Source organism: Hippichthys cyanospilos, chromosome 7, assembly GCF_059441005.1.
Source record: "Hippichthys cyanospilos isolate Australia breed blue-spotted pipefish chromosome 7, RoL_Hcya_1.0, whole genome shotgun sequence".
Taxonomy (NCBI): Eukaryota; Metazoa; Chordata; class Actinopteri; order Syngnathiformes; family Syngnathidae; genus Hippichthys; species Hippichthys cyanospilos.
This window is the reverse complement of record NC_142375.1, coordinates 10588769-10609415: the sequence shown is the minus strand read 5'-3', so window position 1 is coordinate 10609415 and position 20647 is coordinate 10588769. Positions and strand designations below refer to the sequence as shown.

The window sequence follows — 20647 nt, the reverse complement described above, 5'->3', positions numbered from 1 at the left end:
CCGGAGTGTGGGGGGGAAGCCAGAGAGAACCCAAGCGGGCTGGGGGAGAACATGCAAACCCCACACAGGGAGGCCGGAGCCAGGCGGATTTGAACCGTAACCTTTGAAGTGTGAGGCAGACGTGCAATTCACTGCGCCACCGAGCTGCCCGTTTTTTAACTTTTATTTCAAATGTAAATATTTACATTTGCCATATAAGTAATTTACATTTCCATATTTAAAAACATGGTGCTTTCTGGCCCAAAAGACGGTTGCCTTGTATACCAGATGACCATTGTAGTCTTGGTTTTAGTTATTTAAATATTTAAAACTGATAGTGTGTGGTCTTGAAACCCAAGAAGTGTGCCTTGCTAGGGTCACATGGTTATCACTCCTCTTGCTTATGGTTTCCATAAGTAATGGAGTGAGTATGTGCGCATGTGTGTGTAAGACACAGAACACGTGTTGCACGTTCTACCAGTTGCAATTGCTACATGCATGTGTGCTATGTTGTCAGTCCAGATCAGGCATCCACATTCCACAACCGATTGTTATGCCAGTAGATTCGATAAGACCTTTTTTTATTTTATTTTTTTTTTATGATGAATCTGCTTTTTTGAAAGTTATCCACAAATGACACTACACATAATTGAAGTAAATAGTCAAATGTTTGCATCATGCAACATGCATGTGTTTTGGCACATCCTAATGAGGCTGCCATGCAATTCCCATGAGACAATAAGCAGATACACCTCACGCTTCACCTGTTCCACCCGCCTCATCCTCACCTCATGCCGTCGCCGCCACCGATTGGCCGGCAGGCTGCAGGAGTAGGAGGAGCCGCATCTCACGCCACCGCATCATCGGTGTGACTGGGGAGTGTCCGCAAAGATGAAACAGTTAAGTAAAAATGAGACGAAGATTGTCTCCCGTCAGGTTCCCAACAATGGGGCCAACTGTTCGGATCAGAAAGTCACAATAGATTTCGGCTTGACAACCAATCAGGTTCAATCACAAGCAATGGAGTATGTAACATATCATTGGTTGTTTTTTGTTTTTTGCTCTGAGAATGTATTGCTCCTCAGGTATTTCTCCCAGTGTGATATGTAGTGCAGTTCAATTATGTTTAACTTTTTAGCACAACAAATGTATATTTAACTTTAGGAATTGTTTTTTTAAAATGTGCAATAAAGATAGAGATACTTAGATTCTTAGCGAATGTTCAAGTCACTTTCAAAATTAATTCACACTTTTTGGAAATAAAATTTCTATGAAGCAATGGTGCAGATGAAGGTGTCGCCAGTATGGGTTTCACAATGATGCGCAACGCTAACCAAGTCTCACCCCAGCTACTTCAAACAATGGAGTCTTTGACTAAATCAACTTCAACTTTGACCTCTCTTCCACTATGTGCTATTTCTATTTGTCCTTGGACAGCATTCCTGTTCTTGTTTTTTTTTTTTTTTTTTTTTTTTTTTTTAACATAGCTAATTCTTAAATTTGCAATTTACTGTAGACAACAGCCTCCATGCCGACAAATCATAATAATTCGGGTAAACGACAGATGGGATAGGCACCAGTAACCCTACCTTCATAATGTTAAAGAGCTGAATATTATTGTACAATTCAGGAATTAGATCATGTCCTGCAGTTTTAACATACATTTTTATCCTAAAATGAGATATAATCCACTAGTCAATTTTACCTTTATGTTAAAAGTGGAGATTTTGTTACATTAACTGGGGAAAACCATTTTGTTTTCTGTAGTATTCTATTGAGAATGTTTAATGTGGTTTCAAATAACCTGTTCTGATCGCTCACATCCACTATTTACATACCAGATCTGCGTTTCATTAATACATTATCTCGAATGAGCAAGAGCCAAAGTAGCCAAACCCATGTGGACACAGGGAGTGAGTTAGTGGGAAAGGCATCCATCTGACAAATACAGGTTCCTGTTTTTTTTTTTTTGTAATCACAGTAAAGGACATTGTTCCTTCACCACACATACAACTGATAAGGCACTGTCCCAGTTACATGGATGAAATCCATTCTACGTCTGAAATGTTTACCTGGATTATAGTAAAAAAGAAAAAAAAAAATTTAACACCAAAATACAGAGGAAAAAACAAAGTGTATAGTGTCATTAGTAAGGTAATTTCCAATCGTGACTCAGGTTGTGAACATCATATGCCCAAATACACAAAACAGGTAATCTGTGATTGGTTGTTACCTGAGGGACAGTACGTTGTCATTTTCAGTCAACGGCAATTGCCAAAATGTGTTATTATTATTATTATTATTATTATTATTATTATTATTATTATTATTATTATTCATGAAAAATAATATCCATTAATCCAATGTCCATATATATATAATGGCCCTAAAAAGAGGCCTTGATTTTATCATTTGGTTTCGGGAGGGGGCCAAATGCATTTCCGTTTTGGGATTACAGCCTCAGCGTGTGCTAGAAAAATGTTACCAACATTTTATTATATTAACGTCGTCGAACGCTATTCTTGTTATTTGTGTGCACGCAGCGCTCTCGTGCGGCCAATTCTAGCAGTGCACCCACATCTAAGGCCCAGGTGAGCCTAGTCAATGTTTCACCTGGATACGATGACGTCACGACGCGTTCAGGGGAAGCGTCGCTGTACGAGCCCACGGCAAGCGTTGATGAATTGCTTCCATGTGGAAGTTTTTAGAGTTATATGATTTTATGAGAGTTGTGGGCTCGGGTTTGAAACTTTAACTGTTAGGTGCGTGTTCGTGAACTATGGCTCTTTCGGCTGTGTTTGTGCTGGATTTGAAGGGGAAGGTAAGATTGATATGTCTTTGTATTAATTTTGCTGTGATTTAACTCCTTCAAACGACCTTTTTTTTCACCAACGTGACCAAATGTAGTTTGTCTAAAACGTTTCAGACTGTCAATGTCCTTTACTGTTAAAACTGATGGTGGTTAATTTGTGGGGCGAATAACGTTCTCATTTATGTGTTCGGGTTGAGATATGGAAGTCTGTGTAAAAGCCTCGGGTCAAGAGATTTATCTCATCTCTTGACCCGAGGCCTATTCACAGACTTCCATTTATCAAACACCTAATGGAAGTTATTCGCCCCCCCCCCCAAATAAAATCCGTTTTCAACAAACATGCAATCTGAAACAAAATGTAATTTCGATATAAAGTCAAATTAGTAGTTGAATAAAACAAAACATAAACGCTGTCATAATATCCATCCTTTTTCTTAACGGCTTGTCCTTATCATAGTCGCGGGCGTGATAAAGCCTATTCCAGCTGTCTGCGGGTAGTACTAGTTATGTAGAATAAGTAGAAGTAGTAGTAGTAGTAGTACTACACCTGATCTGGTTGCTAGCCAATCCAAGGGCAGACGAAGACAATCGACCATTCCTACACACAAACACCCCTAAAGGGAGTTTGGAGTGCCAAGTAAAATCATAATCATAAGGTGTTATACTCCTAACTAGATAAAGCAATTTCTGGAATTTTGCACATGATGATGAATGAAAAATTATGGCATAATGTGGCATGATGTGAAATCACGGAATATAATACAATGAAGTTGGATGACGTGGAATCGTGTGCAAAGATATTGAACAAAATTAAATTATGCAGAAATATTTCTTTTTTTTTTTTTGCTTTTATTCAGATTTTTTTTAGGGTAGCAATTGCTGTAGGGATGAGCTGAACAATCTAGCGTTGGAACAAAAAGTGTGGAAATTAGGGGAACCCTCACCCCCAAAAAGTTTTTTTTTTTTTTTTTTTTTTTAAATGTGGTAGGGATAAGCTGAAAAGGTTAAAGTTGGAATGGTTGGAATCGCTCAATAATGTAAAAGTTATTTTTTTCCCCTTTTTTCCCTGGTTTTCAGGTAAACCACATATTGACGAAATTTTTCAAGATTTTCTGACATAAAACCATGTGATATGCTTTTGTGGTCAGGTGTTGATATGTCGCAACTACAAGGGCGATGTGAACATGGCGGAGATTGAGCACTTCATGCCTCTGCTCATGCAACACGACGAGGAAGGACTTATGTGTCCTGTCATGTCACGCGGCAACGTTCACTTCATGTGGATCAAACATAGCAACCTCTACTGTATCCTTCACCAGCTTCTATTCTATAAAAACAACATATTAGAATATAGAAAGCTACATTTATTTCATTGTTTCAATGCTACTAAAAGCTCCTTGACTTGATGTCCCTGCAGTGGTGGCCACGACCAACAAGAACTCAAACGCCTCACTCGTGTACTCCTTTCTCTATAAACTTGTTGAGGTGAGCAGCAAGTATTTCCTTATTAGTTTGTTTGTTAGGTATTTTTTTCAGTCGGACTGGAAATCTGCCAGAAAAGTCACACAGGACAGTGAAATTGTGTTTACTGCAGGTGTTTACAGAGTATTTCAAGGAGCTGGAGGAGGAGAGCATTCAGGACAACTTTGTGGTGGTCTACGAGCTGCTTGACGAGCTGATGGATTTTGGATTTCCTCAGACTACCGACAGCAAGATCCTACAGGAGTGAGAAATGCACACAGAAGCTATAACTTCAATTGTGCTACAAACAAATTGTTTGATCTTGTCTTTTTATACAGGTACATTACACAGGAGGGTGCCAAACTGGAGGTGGCGAAATCGAAGGTGCCGACCACGGTCACCAACGCGGTTTCCTGGAGGTCTGAGGGCATCAAGTACAAGAAGAATGAAGTCTTTATCGACGTCATTGAATCCATCAATGTTTTGGTGAGTTTCCACTTCAACAAGTCAAATTCAACAACATAAAATTCACTTTTAAGTGAGTTTATCTTTCTTGAAGGAGCAAGGTAGTCTATAGCAGTTGTAAGGTTCAGGAGTTCAATTTGGTTACAACTTTCGTCAACTGTACATATCCTGCTCGTACTAGGATGTTTTTTTTTTTTTTTTTGGTCTGGATACTCTAAATGATAAATATCCTATTCATTTGATTTTCTGCATCCTCCATTTTGGAGCAGCACGACAGCAATGTTAATTGCATCCCACCCAAAGACATGAAACACCCTTGGAAAAGCCACGGTGTCATCTAGGGGGCGCACTAGGACTTAGTAGGGTACCTCGAATGAGTAATTGGATATACAGTAGATAGATGTAGACCAAAAACAAATGTCCACAAAAGTGGCCAAATCAATAGGCTGGGTTCTAAAGGGGTCTTTTTTTTGGTCCACCAATAAATTTAAAGCTATTACTTTGAGTTCATTTTACTTCTAATTGCTGAGTAGCACACACATATATGGGACATAATGGGGCAGTTGGGCAGTTAGGCTGTCTTTCTCTTCTATTATTAATAAGCTGTATCTAAGTCAATTGCCAGCTGACTCACCTCAAATAAATGACTGCCAGGTGGGAACAGATGGAGGGTACCCCAAGCAACATTTACTAGGATATTTGACACCGCCATATACACAGTAGGTTCTTTCAGGAGTACAATTCAAAAAGTGAGACTCATAATATTATATACCGTAGTACACACAGTGTTTTGTTTTTTTAAATGTTTCAGAAGAATTTTTCTTTTTTTCAATAATGTTGGGTGTCTATTGACACCTAGCTGACAAACCCCCATATTCCCTAGTTTAAGAAATGTTTGTATTATGTAAAAAAAAAAACAAAGAAAATGACTTTCAATGTAAAAATGATATAGCAACTGGGCATCTGTAAAGTATGTTCCCATGTTTAACCTTGGTATTATGAGTATCACTTTTTGAGTAACTGAGAGCAAAGAGCTTTTTTCCCCATAGTTTGAAAATATTGATACACCTGTATTTACTGATATTATTATTAAAAGTAGATATCTACAAAAGGTACACACATTTCGACAAATTAACAGGGTGATTTTATGATTTAACAAAGTTTGTATAGGACTTATGTACAATTTGTTTTTCAACTTTATTTCTTCAGGTGAACGCAAACGGCAGCGTGATGAGCAGCGACATCGTGGGCAGCATCAAACTCAAGACCATGCTGTCAGGGATGCCCGAACTGCGGCTGGGTCTCAACGACAGAGTGCTCTTTGCGCTCACCGGACGTACGCACGCACGGCGCAAACGCCTCCGCGAATCCACCGCGGTGACTCATTTGCCGGTTTTGCCGTCTGTTTAGGTGACAAGGGCAAGACGGTTGTGATGGAAGATGTGAAGTTCCACCAGTGTGTACGTCTGTCACGCTTCGAGAACGACCGCACCATCTCCTTCATTCCTCCGGATGGGGAGTCGGAGCTCATGTCCTACCGCATCAATACCCACGTTAGTCCCTTTCTCAACCCCAGAGTACGCAACACGGTCCGACATCGTTGTGTTTCAATTTTAGAGACACTTTCACCCAACAGGTGAAAGGATGTAACTGTCATCTTGGGATGGACATTTAATTTCAATACATTCAAATTCATTTGTTAGTTTAAAATTCAACGGTTTGAAAAAGAGCCAAATCGAGATTTTGCAAAAGTGGCAGAATGCTTGAGGAGACGTGTTTACAATAGGTACTGATTATAAAATTGTGACACTTAAAGGGATAGAGTGCTTATTTAGCTGTTTTTAGCTGTAAAAAGTTCATATTTGTGTATCGTTAACTCTTTTCGTACCGGCCATTTTTAGGCTCTCTCTTAGCCTAACACTTAAAAATATCTGGAAAAAAAAAATCAGTTAGTACCTGGGTTTGAATGTCTGGATGCTTAAAAACGTAAAATTATGTCTGGGATTGAACAAATTGAATTTGTGGACTAAATTATTTTCACATACGATTAATATTTTTGAAAACACTTTTGTTTTTTCTAACTTTCTGTTGACTGAAAGTGACATCACGTGTTGAAGGCTTCATGGCTTCAACCACGCTCGATGTGTAAAGTTGTCATCATCTGTCATAGGTGAAACCGCTGATCTGGATCGAATCCATTATAGAGAAATTCTCTCACAGCAGAGTGGAAATTATGGTGAAGGTAGGGAGGCCTCAGTCGTTTCAAGTCACGATACAAGTTTGCTGAACTTGCGGCGAAAAGCTTGCGTTTTTGCGCATATGGTGATGTTATTTTGTCACACCCTAGGCAAAGGGCCAGTTTAAAAAACAATCTGTTGCAAACAATGTGGAAGTGCGGGTTCCGGTCCCCAGTGATGCCGATTCGCCCAAATTCAAAACCAGTACGGGTCATGCCAAATATGTACCGGAGAAGAACCTGGTGGTGTGGACCATCAAGTCTTTCCCAGTAAGCCTTGTCTTTGACCTGACTTTTTCTTTGTGTCTTGTTTCTTTCTGTTGATATTATTTTGATTTTTCATTTGCTTCTAACCAAAGCTCTGTCCATTCATTTAGGGAGGCAAAGAGTTTCTAATGAGGGCTCACTTTGGTTTACCCAGTGTGGAGAACGACGAGCTGGAGGGCAAACCTCCCATCACTGTCAAATTTGAAATCCCTTACTTTACAGTGTCTGGAATACAGGTACCAATCTTCTGGCTTCTGTCTGGCTTGTTGAAGTCCAAAATCCACCATTAAATGTGCGGTCGCCGCCCGAACGCTGTTTTTGACTCGAATGTTTTTAACAGGTGCGATACATGAAGATCATAGAAAAAAGTGGTTACCAAGCGCTGCCGTGGGTCCGTTACATTACGCAAAGTGGAGGTAAAAAACGTTTTATTTATTTATTCTTGCCATCGGTCGATTCACCCATGCAATCAACTATGCTTCTCTGGCCGCTCTATTTCCTAAACACGCAGGATAATATAGAGAATTAAAAAAAGATAATACTGTGAACTGATATGAATTTAACTGGCGTACCGAATTTACAGTGTTTGAAAATCACACTTGATTATTTACTACGGTAAAAGCCTTAACGTGTGAGATCAGGGGTCACCGATCTCTTGGAAACAAAGGGCTACTGATCAGCAAAAAGCGCTAGCGGCGGGGGTGTCAAAATGTATCGCATCAACAGTTGTTTTTGACAAATGATTCAGCATTCCTATAATTATTCTGTAATTAAAAGAGTAATTATTTGCCTTCAAATTGTACAAATCATTTTAATGCAACCTCACAAAATAAATACTCTCCAGTTTCTGTTGTTCTCCATAAAAGCAGACAGGTTATCGTTTGTCCCTGATCAAACATTTGCTATTACGTTACAATTACAGACTAAGCCAGTGACCAAATTATTAACTGTTTAGTACAATCTATAGCAAAAATAATCATTATTTACATTCATATAAACTTAAACAGTAACAAATTAACACCAATTAATACATGAGAAGAATGTATAGGATTTCTGACTGTTAGCCAGAAACAGATCATTATGGATTCATCTCTGACAATTTTGTACATTTTCAAATGATCACTGATGAAACAATCCGAGACAATTGCAATGTCCATTGGTAAGCTATTATAAACAGGTTTATGGGCTGCTTGTGAGCTACCCATGTTGATGACCCCCCCCCCCTCCAAAAAAAAAGAGATAATCAACTGAATAATCTTTTTGTTGTTGTTTTAGATTACCAGCTGCGGACCAATTTGTAAAATCTGAGGAAGAAGTGCGTTTAATGATCCCTTTAACTAGTTGACTGAGAGACTGCCTTTATAATTTCATCTCAACTATTTAATGTCTCTAATGTTGATTATTGCAATGTAAGGAAATGGATTTTTAGCATTTTGAATGTTGACAGCTTCTTAAACAAATAAAACATTTTCATTCAAATGATTCCAGTGTTAATCAGTAGCGTTTCCCCATGAACTGCTGGTCTGAGATAACATTTCTCTGTACTATACATTTTTTTGCCTGTGACGTACCTTCAAGAAGCAGGTCCCGTATCCCACGCAAAAAATAGGACAAATAGTCTTGCTTCTTTTGTGCTGAAATGTTTTTTGTTTGTGCTTCTACTGTTTTAGCAGTTATAGATCATTTTGGGTCATTCAGTTAATCCAGGCCCCTCATCTACTTCAAATGAACCAAAATGTGTACAATTTGTGTTGCAAAAATATTGATTGCTATGATTTTACAGATATTACACATTTTTACCACCACAAATAAGTTTTCTGTATATAGGAATATGGCCAAGTTTGAGATATCATAGAAACTAACTTTTTTTTTAACGAATTTCCCTAGTAACGTTTTTTTCCCTGTCTAGTAGAAAAAAAAAAGTTTGTGTAATTTCTGTCTTGAAATAAAAAAAGAACATGTATGGTATATGTATGTTATTTTAATGCCTTACTATATAATGAAGTAAAACACACACAGTATTTGTAGCCACAACATATTAACTTCAAGTTTATTTTGTGCTTTCATATAAACTGAATTCTTTCAAATATTAAAAAAGTATTCTTAGTATAAATAACATTTCCTCCCCCGAAAAATCAAATAGTCACTGCTATATCAACAACAATAAACAATAAATAATTATAACTTCACTAACCTAATTTCATGCAAAAAGTAACAAGGTTAAATTCATTTTGCACCACTTCAAGTTTCATAACATTAAAAAACAAGACAGACAACTGTTACAAGTGAACAAAAACACTGGGAGGGGATCAAACTAATGTGCACTCCCATTCAAATATCAATTGATAAATATGTATTAGCAAATAAGGTGCCTACATTGCACTGTGCAAAAGAACCAACTGAAAAGTAGCTGCCATGACCACATAAGTGCCATCATGTATGAATATCAAGCTAAGAAAAAAAAAACAAAAACAAAACAAAACAATGAATTCAAGTCAACAGGTTTGAATGGGAGAACGCGCGCGGCTGAGACTAGGCACGGATGTGCGCCAACAGCAGGTGGATCATGTCGGGCTGCCGGGACGCCCGGGCCACGTCCACGGCCGTCTGGCCGCGGGCGTTGGCTCGGCCCAGGTCGGAGAGCGGCGCCAGGAACTCCACGGCGTGGCGGTGGCCCTCCCGAATAGCCAAGTGGATGGGCAGGGCCCCGCCGTGGTCCGCCACGTTCACCGAGGCACCGTGCTCTACCAGGACCTGCAGCGTGTCTACGAAGCCCGTGCGGGCGGCGTCGTGGATCGGAGCGGTCCCGCCCGCGTCCTGCACGTTGGGATCAGCTCCTTTTTCCAGGAGCAGGCGGGCTAACTTGGAGTTGCCCATCATCATCACCTGCAAAATAACACTCAGTTCAGGCTTTCTTTGTGGCAACATTTGCTCATGCGCAGCATGAAAAGGCCAACTTCAAAATGAACCTCCTTAAATACAATGTACAGTTGTCAGTGCCTTGGTACACTTTTATTTTGAAGTTGTTCCCAGTGGAGTAGTGGTGCAAGTCGACTTGCGTCGCGCTTGTTTGCCGTGTTCATATTGCCATCACAAACTGGTACCACGGACACCAACAACACAAAATCGTTAAGAATCGTAAAGAAGAGGGAAAAAAGGTAATAAATGGTCTTTGCTGTTGCTGCGTTTAATTAGCGGCTAGCTGTGTTAGCATCTACAAATAATGCTTGTGTACAGTGATGTTTTTAGTCCTGTGTTAAATTACTCCTCCTTTTGCCATGAAATTATTGTGATTTGGTGAAACCTTTAGTCACAAGTCAGTGGTACATGTTGTATAATAGAATGCCTTGTAAGTTATTTTGTCTGGTCTGACTTCTGAGGGGGAAAAAAATACTAATTCAGCGAAAAACAAGAGGGACCTTATGATAGTCGCTGTACGGGTCCTAAAAATAGTGAGGTAACCCTGCAACAGATATGGTCATAAATGAATGTAATACATTATGACCTTTTTATGAATTAAAATTGACATTTTTGACTAGTCTGGCGTAAAACAAAGTGAATTGCAAGAAAAAAATGAGAAAGAAAACTGCAAAAGAAAAAGTATTGAAAATCCGCGATAGAGTTACGTCGCTAAAACCGAACCGCGATGTGGCGACGGGACACTTTTAAATGGGGGTGAAACATAGCGAGCTGGTAAATTACGTAAGTTAGAACAAACGATAAAGAAAAAGTTTGAAAACAGTTCCAACGCATCTCCGTAAAAATCAGAGTAACGTGCTCGTAGATTCACCTGCAGCGCCGTCCTGCCGAACTCGTTGACAGTATCGGGATGCAGCCTGCATTCCTCCAGGATCCTGCGTACTTCGCTGAGGTTGCCCCGAGCCGCCGCTCCCGTCAACCCGTGGGCGTCGTGCATCTGAACCATGTCGGCCTCAGATTCGTCTTCACGTCAGGCATTTGGGAAAGGAGAAAATGAGACACGTCTCAGACCCCCCCCACCCCTCCAAAAAAGCGAACCACAAGCTGACGGAGGCGGAACTCGGTTAACTTTATGTTCACTGTGTTTAGAATGAGGTCAACGTTCGGTCGGCTCGGTTCGTCCGTATCGAGCAACCGAAAGCCGCCGGACGTCAACGCAATCTATTGAGGGCGATTAGCTTGCAGGCTAACAGCTAACATAAAGGAAACCGGCGAAAACAGCGTCTACGGCGTACCTTGGTGAAATCTTCTCGGGTTGCTGACGTCGCCGAACTCCTTTCGTTGTATGTCCTCAAAGACGGCTGTTATTTTAACGCAGTGCGAACAGTAAAGATTGATAAACTTTTAGAATAATACATTTAAGCGTTGTGTACTACACAGCCGCAACGCGAGTGTACAATTTACAAACATTGAAGAGGAGCGCAGTCGGCCAATCGCGGCTCGCCAAGAGGGTGGGGTCTGGTCATATATGGTAAAGAGGCGGAGTCCTGACGCCGTTACTACACTATCACCGTGGCGACAGTGAAATTTGGCCAATCAGAACGCATGCTGAAAAAATTCGTATACGTTTAATGTTTGTGGAAGAACGTCTTCCCTTTCTGACAACGAGACGCGCCTGGAACGTTGTTTTTCAACGCTAAATTCCACCAATTAAAAAATCACGATGCGTTAATGGAATTTTCCATATGTATGTTGCAAACTCAGAAGACCATAAAAACTGAAAGCCATAGCTCTGCGTGAAGTTGGCTCCTATCCTCACGTTAAACAAAGGAGGAAATATGTAGTAATTTGGAGCACGTTTCTGCTTCATTTTAGCCGGAAAAGAATTCCTTTGTGTTGTTACGTTTTTTGCATTTATTATAGATAATCTTTGAAGTCATCTAGATTTCACCTATCCATCTACTCTAATTTGACACTACATGAAACGTTTTTGCCGTTTCTCCTTTGCTACAGTATACGGTTCCTTAGAGATTACATATTATAATTTTTTGGGATAATAACGTCACCCACATTCTGCGAAATTAATCCAAAATGTTACGATTTGTGTGTGGCGTGTTGTGTCTTTTGTGCAGCAAAACTGATACAATTTATAGATTTGACACGCACGCACGCACACACACAGACACACAAACGTTTCATTTATAATTTCTTGCAGTAAAACAATTGTTCTCCACCACAAACGTAGCATAGATTAATTTTACTTTTTTGGGTCCACTTTGAGGGAGCCAGGGACTGGCTGGGCCATTACTGCAAAACATTAGCAGCACACACAAATATTTATATGGAAAAAAAAAAAATAGACAACTCAAGCACAAATACATCAGACTATTTCCAACAATTGTTCCTGCATGTATGTGTGTGTATGGCATTGGTTTTTGCTACGTGGAGGGGACCAAATTCCAGGTTTTGCTGTCTCTCTGGAAACCTCTTGTATTTGTTAGGACCATTTTAGTGGACCCCACAAGTCCAAACCTCAAGTCCTAGGTTTTTGGATTTTGGTTCAGGTTAGGGCAGGGGTGTCAAACTCCGTTTGAATGTGGGCCACATTGTAGTTATGGTTTCTGTCAAAGGGCCACTATGACTGTGAACTCAAATACATTTTAAGTGTGTTCGTCACAGTTTGGAAATCAGAGGTCTGCAGAAACTGTTCAAAAGAGAGATTGGGAATAAGAAAATGCTTGTTTTTTTGTTTTGTTTTGTTTTGTTTTTTCCCCCAAATTTGTAAAAGTTGACGACAAGTCAAGTTTGGTATTTTAGCCAGAAATTTAAGTCAAATTAGCACATCATGGGCTACATAAAATGTGCGCCCCCCGTCCCCCCCCCATGTTGTGTGGGAAGGTGAAGGGGGGGCCTCACCTTCCCACACAACATGCTTCTTCATGTTGTCTCGCTCCACGAAATCATGTTTTTTTTTTTGGGTCTCAGAACCTTGGATGACAATGAAAGCAAGCACAGGAAAATTTTAGTCACACCTTAAGTCTGTATTTCTATTTCCACAGTACGCTGCAGTAAACAAAAACATTCATATTTCTAGCATTCCTGTACATGGCATGTTGCTGTTGTGTATTCCTGCTGAGGCATTTTTGAAGATTGACCTGGTTGAGGCATACATGTCACAACATGAGTGTTCTGCAGCCTGGCCTGAAAAAGCTTACTGTAAAGCACAGTATAATGCTGGTACTAAATGAAAACACTAGTAACGCAGATAGCAGTGTGTGTAAGTGGTTTCTTGTGTATGTGGAAACACATTATTTGTGTTAAACATTACAGCGTTATGAAAGTTCTTTGTCCACTCAATAAAAAATGCTGCTGCGGTAGTCACGATAAAGACAAACTTTGAAAAATAATGCATAAAAATCCAGTCAGGTACCATCACTGACACTGCACATGCATACTCACCTATGTGTGTGTAAATGAGTGCAGATTCATTACAAAAATAATATGGATCAATTAATTATTGCGTCATGTATATTTATTTTTTTTAGTTTAAATAATACTGCATCGTTGTGATAGGAGCATTTATATCGTATGAATGCATTATTATATTGTTGAATGTCTTTTTGAATATTTCTTATTTTACTTTTCATATTGAACTGCAATGTTGCAGAAAAGCTCAACTGGGGACTGGACTTGAGAATCAGCACTGGCCATAAACTCCATTTGCATCACATCACCTGCAAACTTGCAACTATGTTTGACTGCCTTTTCCTCATCAAATAAACAAGTATCAGTGTCAGAATACTTTACACAGTAATATGTAAAGGTATGTTTTTTTTTAAATGGGACCATTAATGTTTCACTCCATCTTTCTGACACCTATTGACTTGTTTTAAATGTATGAATTCACGTTTCTTCCTCTGTGCGGTTAAACAGAGCACATATTATACCGTACAAAGAAAAGCTCTCTTCACTGTCTCCCTCCGCTTGTTTGCCATCTGAAAGGCAGCAATGTGACACTGTGGGAAACAAGTCAAAAGACTCCACAACACTGTTAAAAAATTGCTTAGCTGTGGCAAAAAAGGGCACAAAATAAACAGTGACCTGTGTTTCTGTTGTGTATAAAAATGGAGGCAACATTTGTGTCTGAATTTGAAAGTTTAAGCAATCACAAACCTCTGGTCATTTTACATTTAAATACATGTAGAGAGAGTTACACTCTTTGAAAAGACATGATTACATTTTATCTAATCACATTAGAAATAACCAAATTATAACATAAGTTGAAGACATAGGTTTCCTCCTCTTTTGAAAGGGACAAGGGCGCGGGTGAGGTGTTAGCTGTTGAAAGCTTAGTGATACTTTGTCCTCCTCTGCTAATATTGACATATGAACACACTGCATACAAAATAATTTATATTTATATTACATAAATATTAAAAAGTGGTCACATATAAAAATAAATGCATCAAAACATTTTTAAGAAGCTTGATCCCTTCCCTTCATTTTTCATTGACACATTTTTACTGCATAGATCTCGTCACCCCAACCACCATTGCAATGTATTGAAAATATGGAAATTATTTCCCTGAAATTAAGTAATCATATTACCAGGTTAAAAAAAGCAACGTGAAAAAACTTAGTTTCAACATCAAGTGTTCCTGAAATATTCAGTAAGTGCAGTGAAATCAGAAGTTGTCCACTTAAAAGCAAAGAAAAATCATATGTACAAAGAACCTAAACCTTAACCCATCCATGCATTTTCTCAGCTGTTTATCCTCACTAGGGTCGCAGGCGTGCTGGAGGCAATCTCAGCTGTCTTTGGGTAGGAGACAGCGGAGACCCTGAACAGGTTGCGAGCTAATCTAAAGGCACACAGAGACCAACGACCATTCACACTCACAAACACACCTAAGGGCAATTTGGATTGTCCAATATACCTACCACGCACGTTTTTGGGAACGTGGGAGGAAACCAGAGTACCCGGAGAAAACCCATGCGGGCACGGGGAGAACATTCAAACTCCACACTGGAACCGCATTCACGACCTCTGCGTGTGAGGCGGACGTGCTAACCAGTCTTCCACTCAACCAGTCCAACCAGTTTTGCTGCCCAAACTTGACTCTAAATGTAATAATTGGGCATATACCCATTGTGTAAGTCCATCACAGATGGCACAAAGACGGGCCTTCAATTCAACTACTCGTCAATCTTGTACGCACATGTCCCGGCAACAACTCAAGCAGGTTTTCCTCCACTACGAGCCCGCTGGTTGTCAACAGGGGACAGTCCGCCACCTCTGCAGGAAGAGCGTCAAGGCGGTTCCCTTTGAGCTCCAGTCTAATTAGTTGGGCCAGGTTGGCCACCCTGGAGCTCAGGTAGGACAAGCAGTTGTTTGCGAGAATCAAAGTCTTCAGTCTTTTACAGGAGAACAACTCGTCAGGTAGTGTCTCTAAGGAGTTGAAAGCAGCAGAGAAGAACTGGAGGCCCTGCAGGATGCCCACCTCAGGAGGGATGGCGTTGAGCTGGTTGTGCGAGACGTCCAAGTGTCTCAGCTTGGTGCAGTAGAACAATCGCGTTGACAGCTTTCGTAACTTATTCCAACTGATGTCCAGAGTCTCCAGCGTGTGCAGCTTGCTGATGTGATCGGGGATGTAGGTGATTTTGTTGTGCCAAAGGCGCAACGTCACCAGTCGCTGGCAGTGCTGAAGGCTCAGTATCTCTTCCACGGTGGTCAGCTTGTTTTCCTTCAGGTCCAACTCCTGCAGATTGCTCAGGCTGAAGACAGCGCTGGGGATGCGCTCCAACTCGCAGCCTACCAACTCCAGTGAGACCAGGTTGGTCAGCTTCTTCAGACCGCTGTAGGCTTGAATCTTGGTGCCTTCGTTGTAGATGCTCAAACGCTGCAGCTGCTGCGCCACGTCGCAGATGCTGGTCGGGAGTTTCGTCAGATTGGAGCGCAGGCTGAGGACTCTCAGGGCCGCCAGATCTCGAAGGGAGTCCAGGCTGGCACTTCGGGCCACCTCGTTGGATAGCGGACCATTCAGATGCAGCTCCTCGAGCCTTTGTAGGTGGTACATCCATTCAGGAATCTCATCTGGATTTTCAAAGCACAGCCGCAGGAGCTTCAGTTGTTCTTTGAGATGGTTTAAGGCCGGCAGCTGAACCTTGGCCTGGCAGTAAATCAGCGACAGATCCTGAAGTTTTTCCAGCTTAGCCACATTGGGTGAGATGGAGACATTTTTAACCTGCTCCAGTTTCAGCGACTGGATCTCAGCCAGCTCATAGACTGTGTCGGGAAGTCCCGCCAGCAGAACCAGGTGTAGCTCCTGTCGGTCATTGGCATTCTTAGCCAGACGGGCGCGCAGCTTCTTGGCGGTCCACTCGTAGTTGAGGTTGAGCTGATGGAGTCGGCTCTCGCTCACTTCGGACAGAAAGAAAGCGAAACGTTTGGCGTAGAGGTCATCGTATTGGTCCACCAGGTGGAGCAGGAAGGCAAAATCGTTTTTCACATCTGGTATGTCGTTGATGCCCGTCTCCAGCCTGACGTGCTCAAAGGAGTAGACCCTCAAAGGCCGGTGGAACTGCCAATACAGCGTGTAGATGCACAGAATCCCGTAGACGGCCACAAAGCAAATGTAGCAATAGGCCAGCTTGGAGAACAGGTGGGCTTTGTTGTGGTTACAGCAATAGATGTCGAAACCAGTCAGCTCGGGCGGGACCAAACAGCGCACCACGATCTCAATGTTTGGAGACAGCGCTGCTGTGTAGATGATGATTAGAAGAAACTTAAAGACCTTGAGAGACGTTTGCAGTACATACATGATGTACAAGATGTCCGCCTCCTCCACGTGAGTTCGGAACTTTTTCACCTTCTCAAACAGAGCTTTTGCCTGCTCTCCTTCCTTTTTATCCAGCACCGATGGAGCCGACTGAGACTCTTGAGTTTTCTTATCTGGATTAGACTTACACGAGGCGGACCGCTGAAGCAAGACGGTGCCCTCCTCGTCGGCTTGTCTCTCTGTGGGATCTTTGGATACTGTGTTTCTTCTCCAGTTGACTAACTTCTCCTCGCCTCTTTCCTCAGAAACCTCACTCAAGGCCCTGGTGGTCCAAGGAGAGTCAAAACATTTCCCCAGGATGGTGACAAAGAGGTCAAGTTTGGAGGACGTCCCAGGGAATTTGAACCAAAAGCTGCTGGTTACCATGAAAATCATGGTGTGGATCACCACGAGGTACGGGAAGTACTTTGCATACCAATGTACAAAGCGCTCGTAGCAGTAATGGTTGATGAAGACGTACTGGTGAATGTCCAAGTTATTCTTGCGACCGAGAACCTCTCGTATGACGGGACTGGTCGGCTTTAAATTGAGGCTCTCCCATGTCTGGTTCTCGCCATACGTGCGGATGTGGCTGCAGTCGATGGCGCTCGGCGTCGGGCTGGTGAAGGGACTCGGCAGGCAAGTGATCTTGTCTTGAGTGAGCTGAGGAGAATTGGAGAAGATGGATGGGTTATTGGGTGACAAAGAGGAGCCTAGTCGTGGCTAACAGAAAATGTCAAGATCCCAAATTGATTTCGCTGTTTTCGCTAGTATAACATTGCCTATGGAGAGCATGTGGTGGTATAATTTCCACATGGATATTCAATGCTTTGTACCGACTTATTGAATACACACCTTGATGATCGTCATTTAGACAGGCCAGTATAAATGTGTTTACAATACACAATCAGCGGCACCGCAGATGCTGCACTGATCTGCCGGCAAATCTCCTGTTCCATCCTATCCTCACTCGCGAACAAGATACTTAAACACCTCCACTTGGGGCAGGACCTCATCCCAGACCCAGAGAGGGCACGCCACCCTTTTCCGAGAATGGGTTGGTAAGCGTGATATTTTGCCAAATTGTGACAGCACAATGTTCCATTTAGCCAATGCTAGTTTCATTTTCCACAACCGCTGCAAAAATTTGTGAATTATACGATAGATTTGACCATGAGGAACTTCATTAATTTCTGACGCCTCAGGTAATCCTTTCAAAGTTTATAACATAATGACTTTAAAATCAAAGAAAGGGGAAGGACTCAATTTCTGGAAATGGAAATAACTTTCCATTGAACAAATGGAAAAGTAGTGTCTTTCTTTAGACGACTCACTGTAAATACTCATACTACAAAGACTTCGAATAATGGGGAAGAGCTACATCTAATTCATCGATTCTTACTTTGCAATAAATATTGTGTATATATTGCTGAACATTCCTGAAAAAAAAACACCACTTAGATTAAGCTAAGCAATTTACAGTATATTTACAGTATATGTGGAGACAGTATGACAAACTGTTTTCCATTCCATTCCAAGAGTGTATTTAAGAAAAGAATCCAGCTATTGGACATCCTGCAGGAGATCCACTTCAACTGCTATTTATACCTGTTATACATTTATTTACAGTCAGGTGAGAAGGAAAAGACAATAAACAACATACTGTAGTTGAAAATTATGAACATGTCTCTACGAATATAATGTTTTATGTCAGAATTTGAAAAGACTGAAATGATGCTTATTGATGAAATGCACCACATCTGCCTGTCAGTTGAGACGTTTGTCACACTTTCAGTGGGGCTCACCTGCAGCGTGCATCCAAAGACTCCAATCATAAGCATGGCGACACACAGGTACTCGGAAAAAACATCCCACCATGGCTTAAGCACCCGGTATTTGGAGTTCTGTTCGATGCCGATGTTTCGGAATTCTCCCACTGGGATCATCCTGACTGTTGATCCACACTGAAGGGGTAGAAAAGAGCAAGAAACGTTGTGTTTCAGTGACCTGTGGGTCACACTGACTCATCATCCTTTTGTAGGTTAAACGTGGGTGCAGGATTTAGGGAACTGCTTGAACTGTCCCTCACCCCAAAATTTCATGGCCCCGAAGTCATACAACGTTGCAAATGTGTCCTGATTTAGACTGGGGACCAGTCAATTTTTGTGTGCGCCCTAATACTGACTAGTGACCTGTCCATTGACTGTCTAGATGTCCTTTGAGGATTGGACATTTGTTTATGTGACTTCATTTATTTGGATAGAACTCTTATAAAACCTCTATGATAGATGAGTGTGACTTCAAACATAGCCCGTAAAGTTATTAAATGTTTCAAGAGCCAAGCATTAAGATTAAAATTATTATTGCCGCCGAACTAATAACACATGTGGTTGGTGCATATGAAGCCAGGAGCCAGTATCGGGTCTAGTAATCCTAGTGGATCAACCAGTTTGACAACAATGTCTCAGCCATAGGTCATAAGTTTAAGTTTTATCATTTGACTTTACTTTTTCACACACATTTCTGGACAAGTTGTGCTGCGGTGACTTGGCATGCTGAGAGAGGAGTTTCACATTGAATAAGCAGGATTTGTTTGTTGGCGTCTGTCTCAGGTGCGCGACTACAAAAAAAAAAAAAAAAGGCTTGCGAAATCACCATCTCCTCGAAGTATTTCGACCTGACAAACTGTCATTTTCTCACTGTGAATTGTTTTTGAAATTCATTTTTACCACTCAAGGACAAAAATAAAAATCAAGACTCATCTTTATCTAATAATAGTAGGACTTACCTTGCGCGGCCGACAGGACCCGCAATGGTATCAGGTAGATTTCGGGAGGCAGTTTTCATGGATCCAGAAGAGGTGCGCACCGGTGTCAAGTTACATGATAAAAGTTGCGTATCCGGACTAAAACTTCAAAATAAAATCATTTAAAAAATATCCGGCCCTTTTATTTCAAAATAAGTCCGATTTTTTGATAGAAGATTAAACAGCCTTTTGAGTATTGTACAGTCTGTTAGTCAATTGGTAGCGTGGAAACAATGTTTGGCATTTATGAACCTTTTGAATTCTGAGGTTCAAATCTTGGCTCTGTCCACTTGATTGGAATTTGGAGGTTTTCTGTAAGAATATATTGTCTGTTGGTTGCCTTGTCCGAATGGTTATCAACAATGCAATATAATTACCCGGGCCCCCGATGTCATGGGGACCCTAACAGACGGTTGACGTTGTCCCATATCAATGACAAAATACTGCTACCAAGTAGGTGGCCAAATATTGCACAATACGCCGTTTTCTTAAATTTGCTTCTAGTGATGTTAGGGTTTAATTTTCATGGTATTACGATTTAGTGATAAGCAGCTCCGAAAATGGATGGGTGGCTCATTACCACGACTTAAATGTTAATTATAACCAAGTTATCTTTATAGTTGATTGGATTATGACGTTTACAACCAAGAATAATTGTATGTATTTGTATAAAGAGCATCATTAACTGAACACCTACCGTAAAACAAGAAATAAAAGTGAATTTCTTTAGATTTTGCAGTCAACAACGCATCCAAGGATCAAATGCATACATAGAACGCTCCATTTGCTTGGACAGAATAAAGACAGGCGGTAGTTTGTCTCCCTCTGTTGGCTTTCATAAGTTTTTGTTCATTTGTTTGTGTCTTGGATGGGCTGAAATTGTT

At 41.0% G+C, this 20647-nt stretch overlaps 3 protein-coding genes across 4 annotated transcripts; 1 reads left to right on the top strand and 2 right to left on the bottom strand.

The window, feature by feature from the left end:
- Nucleotides 1-2612: 2612 nt before the first annotated feature.
- ap1m2 (adaptor related protein complex 1 subunit mu 2) lies at nt 2613-8702 on the top strand. Its single transcript, XM_088419356.1, has 12 exons — nt 2613-2800; nt 3940-4096; nt 4209-4276; nt 4386-4516; nt 4591-4738; nt 5927-6053; nt 6128-6270; nt 6888-6959; nt 7065-7223; nt 7331-7456; nt 7561-7636; nt 8496-8702. Exons 1-12 carry the CDS (start codon nt 2759-2761, stop codon nt 8519-8521), a joined length of 1275 nt encoding a protein of 424 aa, XP_088275482.1. The 5' UTR covers nt 2613-2758; the 3' UTR covers nt 8522-8702.
- A 479-nt stretch (nt 8703-9181) lies between these two features.
- Nucleotides 9182-11626, bottom strand: cdkn2d (cyclin-dependent kinase inhibitor 2D (p19, inhibits CDK4)). The gene is made up of 3 exons (XM_088419357.1): nt 11435-11626; nt 11011-11162; nt 9182-10106 (listed from the first exon to the last, which is right to left on the bottom strand). The coding sequence occupies exons 2-3, from the start codon at nt 11143-11145 to the stop codon at nt 9753-9755; spliced, it is 489 nt and encodes a 162-aa protein (XP_088275483.1). The 5' UTR covers nt 11146-11162; nt 11435-11626; the 3' UTR covers nt 9182-9752.
- Nucleotides 11627-14539: 2913 nt separating this feature from the next.
- Nucleotides 14540-19839, bottom strand: LOC148421013 (volume-regulated anion channel subunit LRRC8C). 2 transcript variants are annotated; one of them, XM_088419354.1, is made up of 3 exons: nt 19746-19839; nt 18763-18921; nt 14540-17620 (listed from the first exon to the last, which is right to left on the bottom strand). In XM_088419354.1, exons 2-3 carry the CDS (start codon nt 18901-18903, stop codon nt 15332-15334), a joined length of 2430 nt encoding a protein of 809 aa, XP_088275480.1. In that variant the 5' UTR covers nt 18904-18921; nt 19746-19839; the 3' UTR covers nt 14540-15331. The 2 variants fall into 2 exon arrangements, with proteins under 2 accessions (XP_088275480.1, XP_088275481.1); XM_088419355.1 differs by lacking the exon at nt 19746-19839 and adding an exon at nt 19477-19563.
- Nucleotides 19840-20647: the final 808 nt, after the last annotated feature.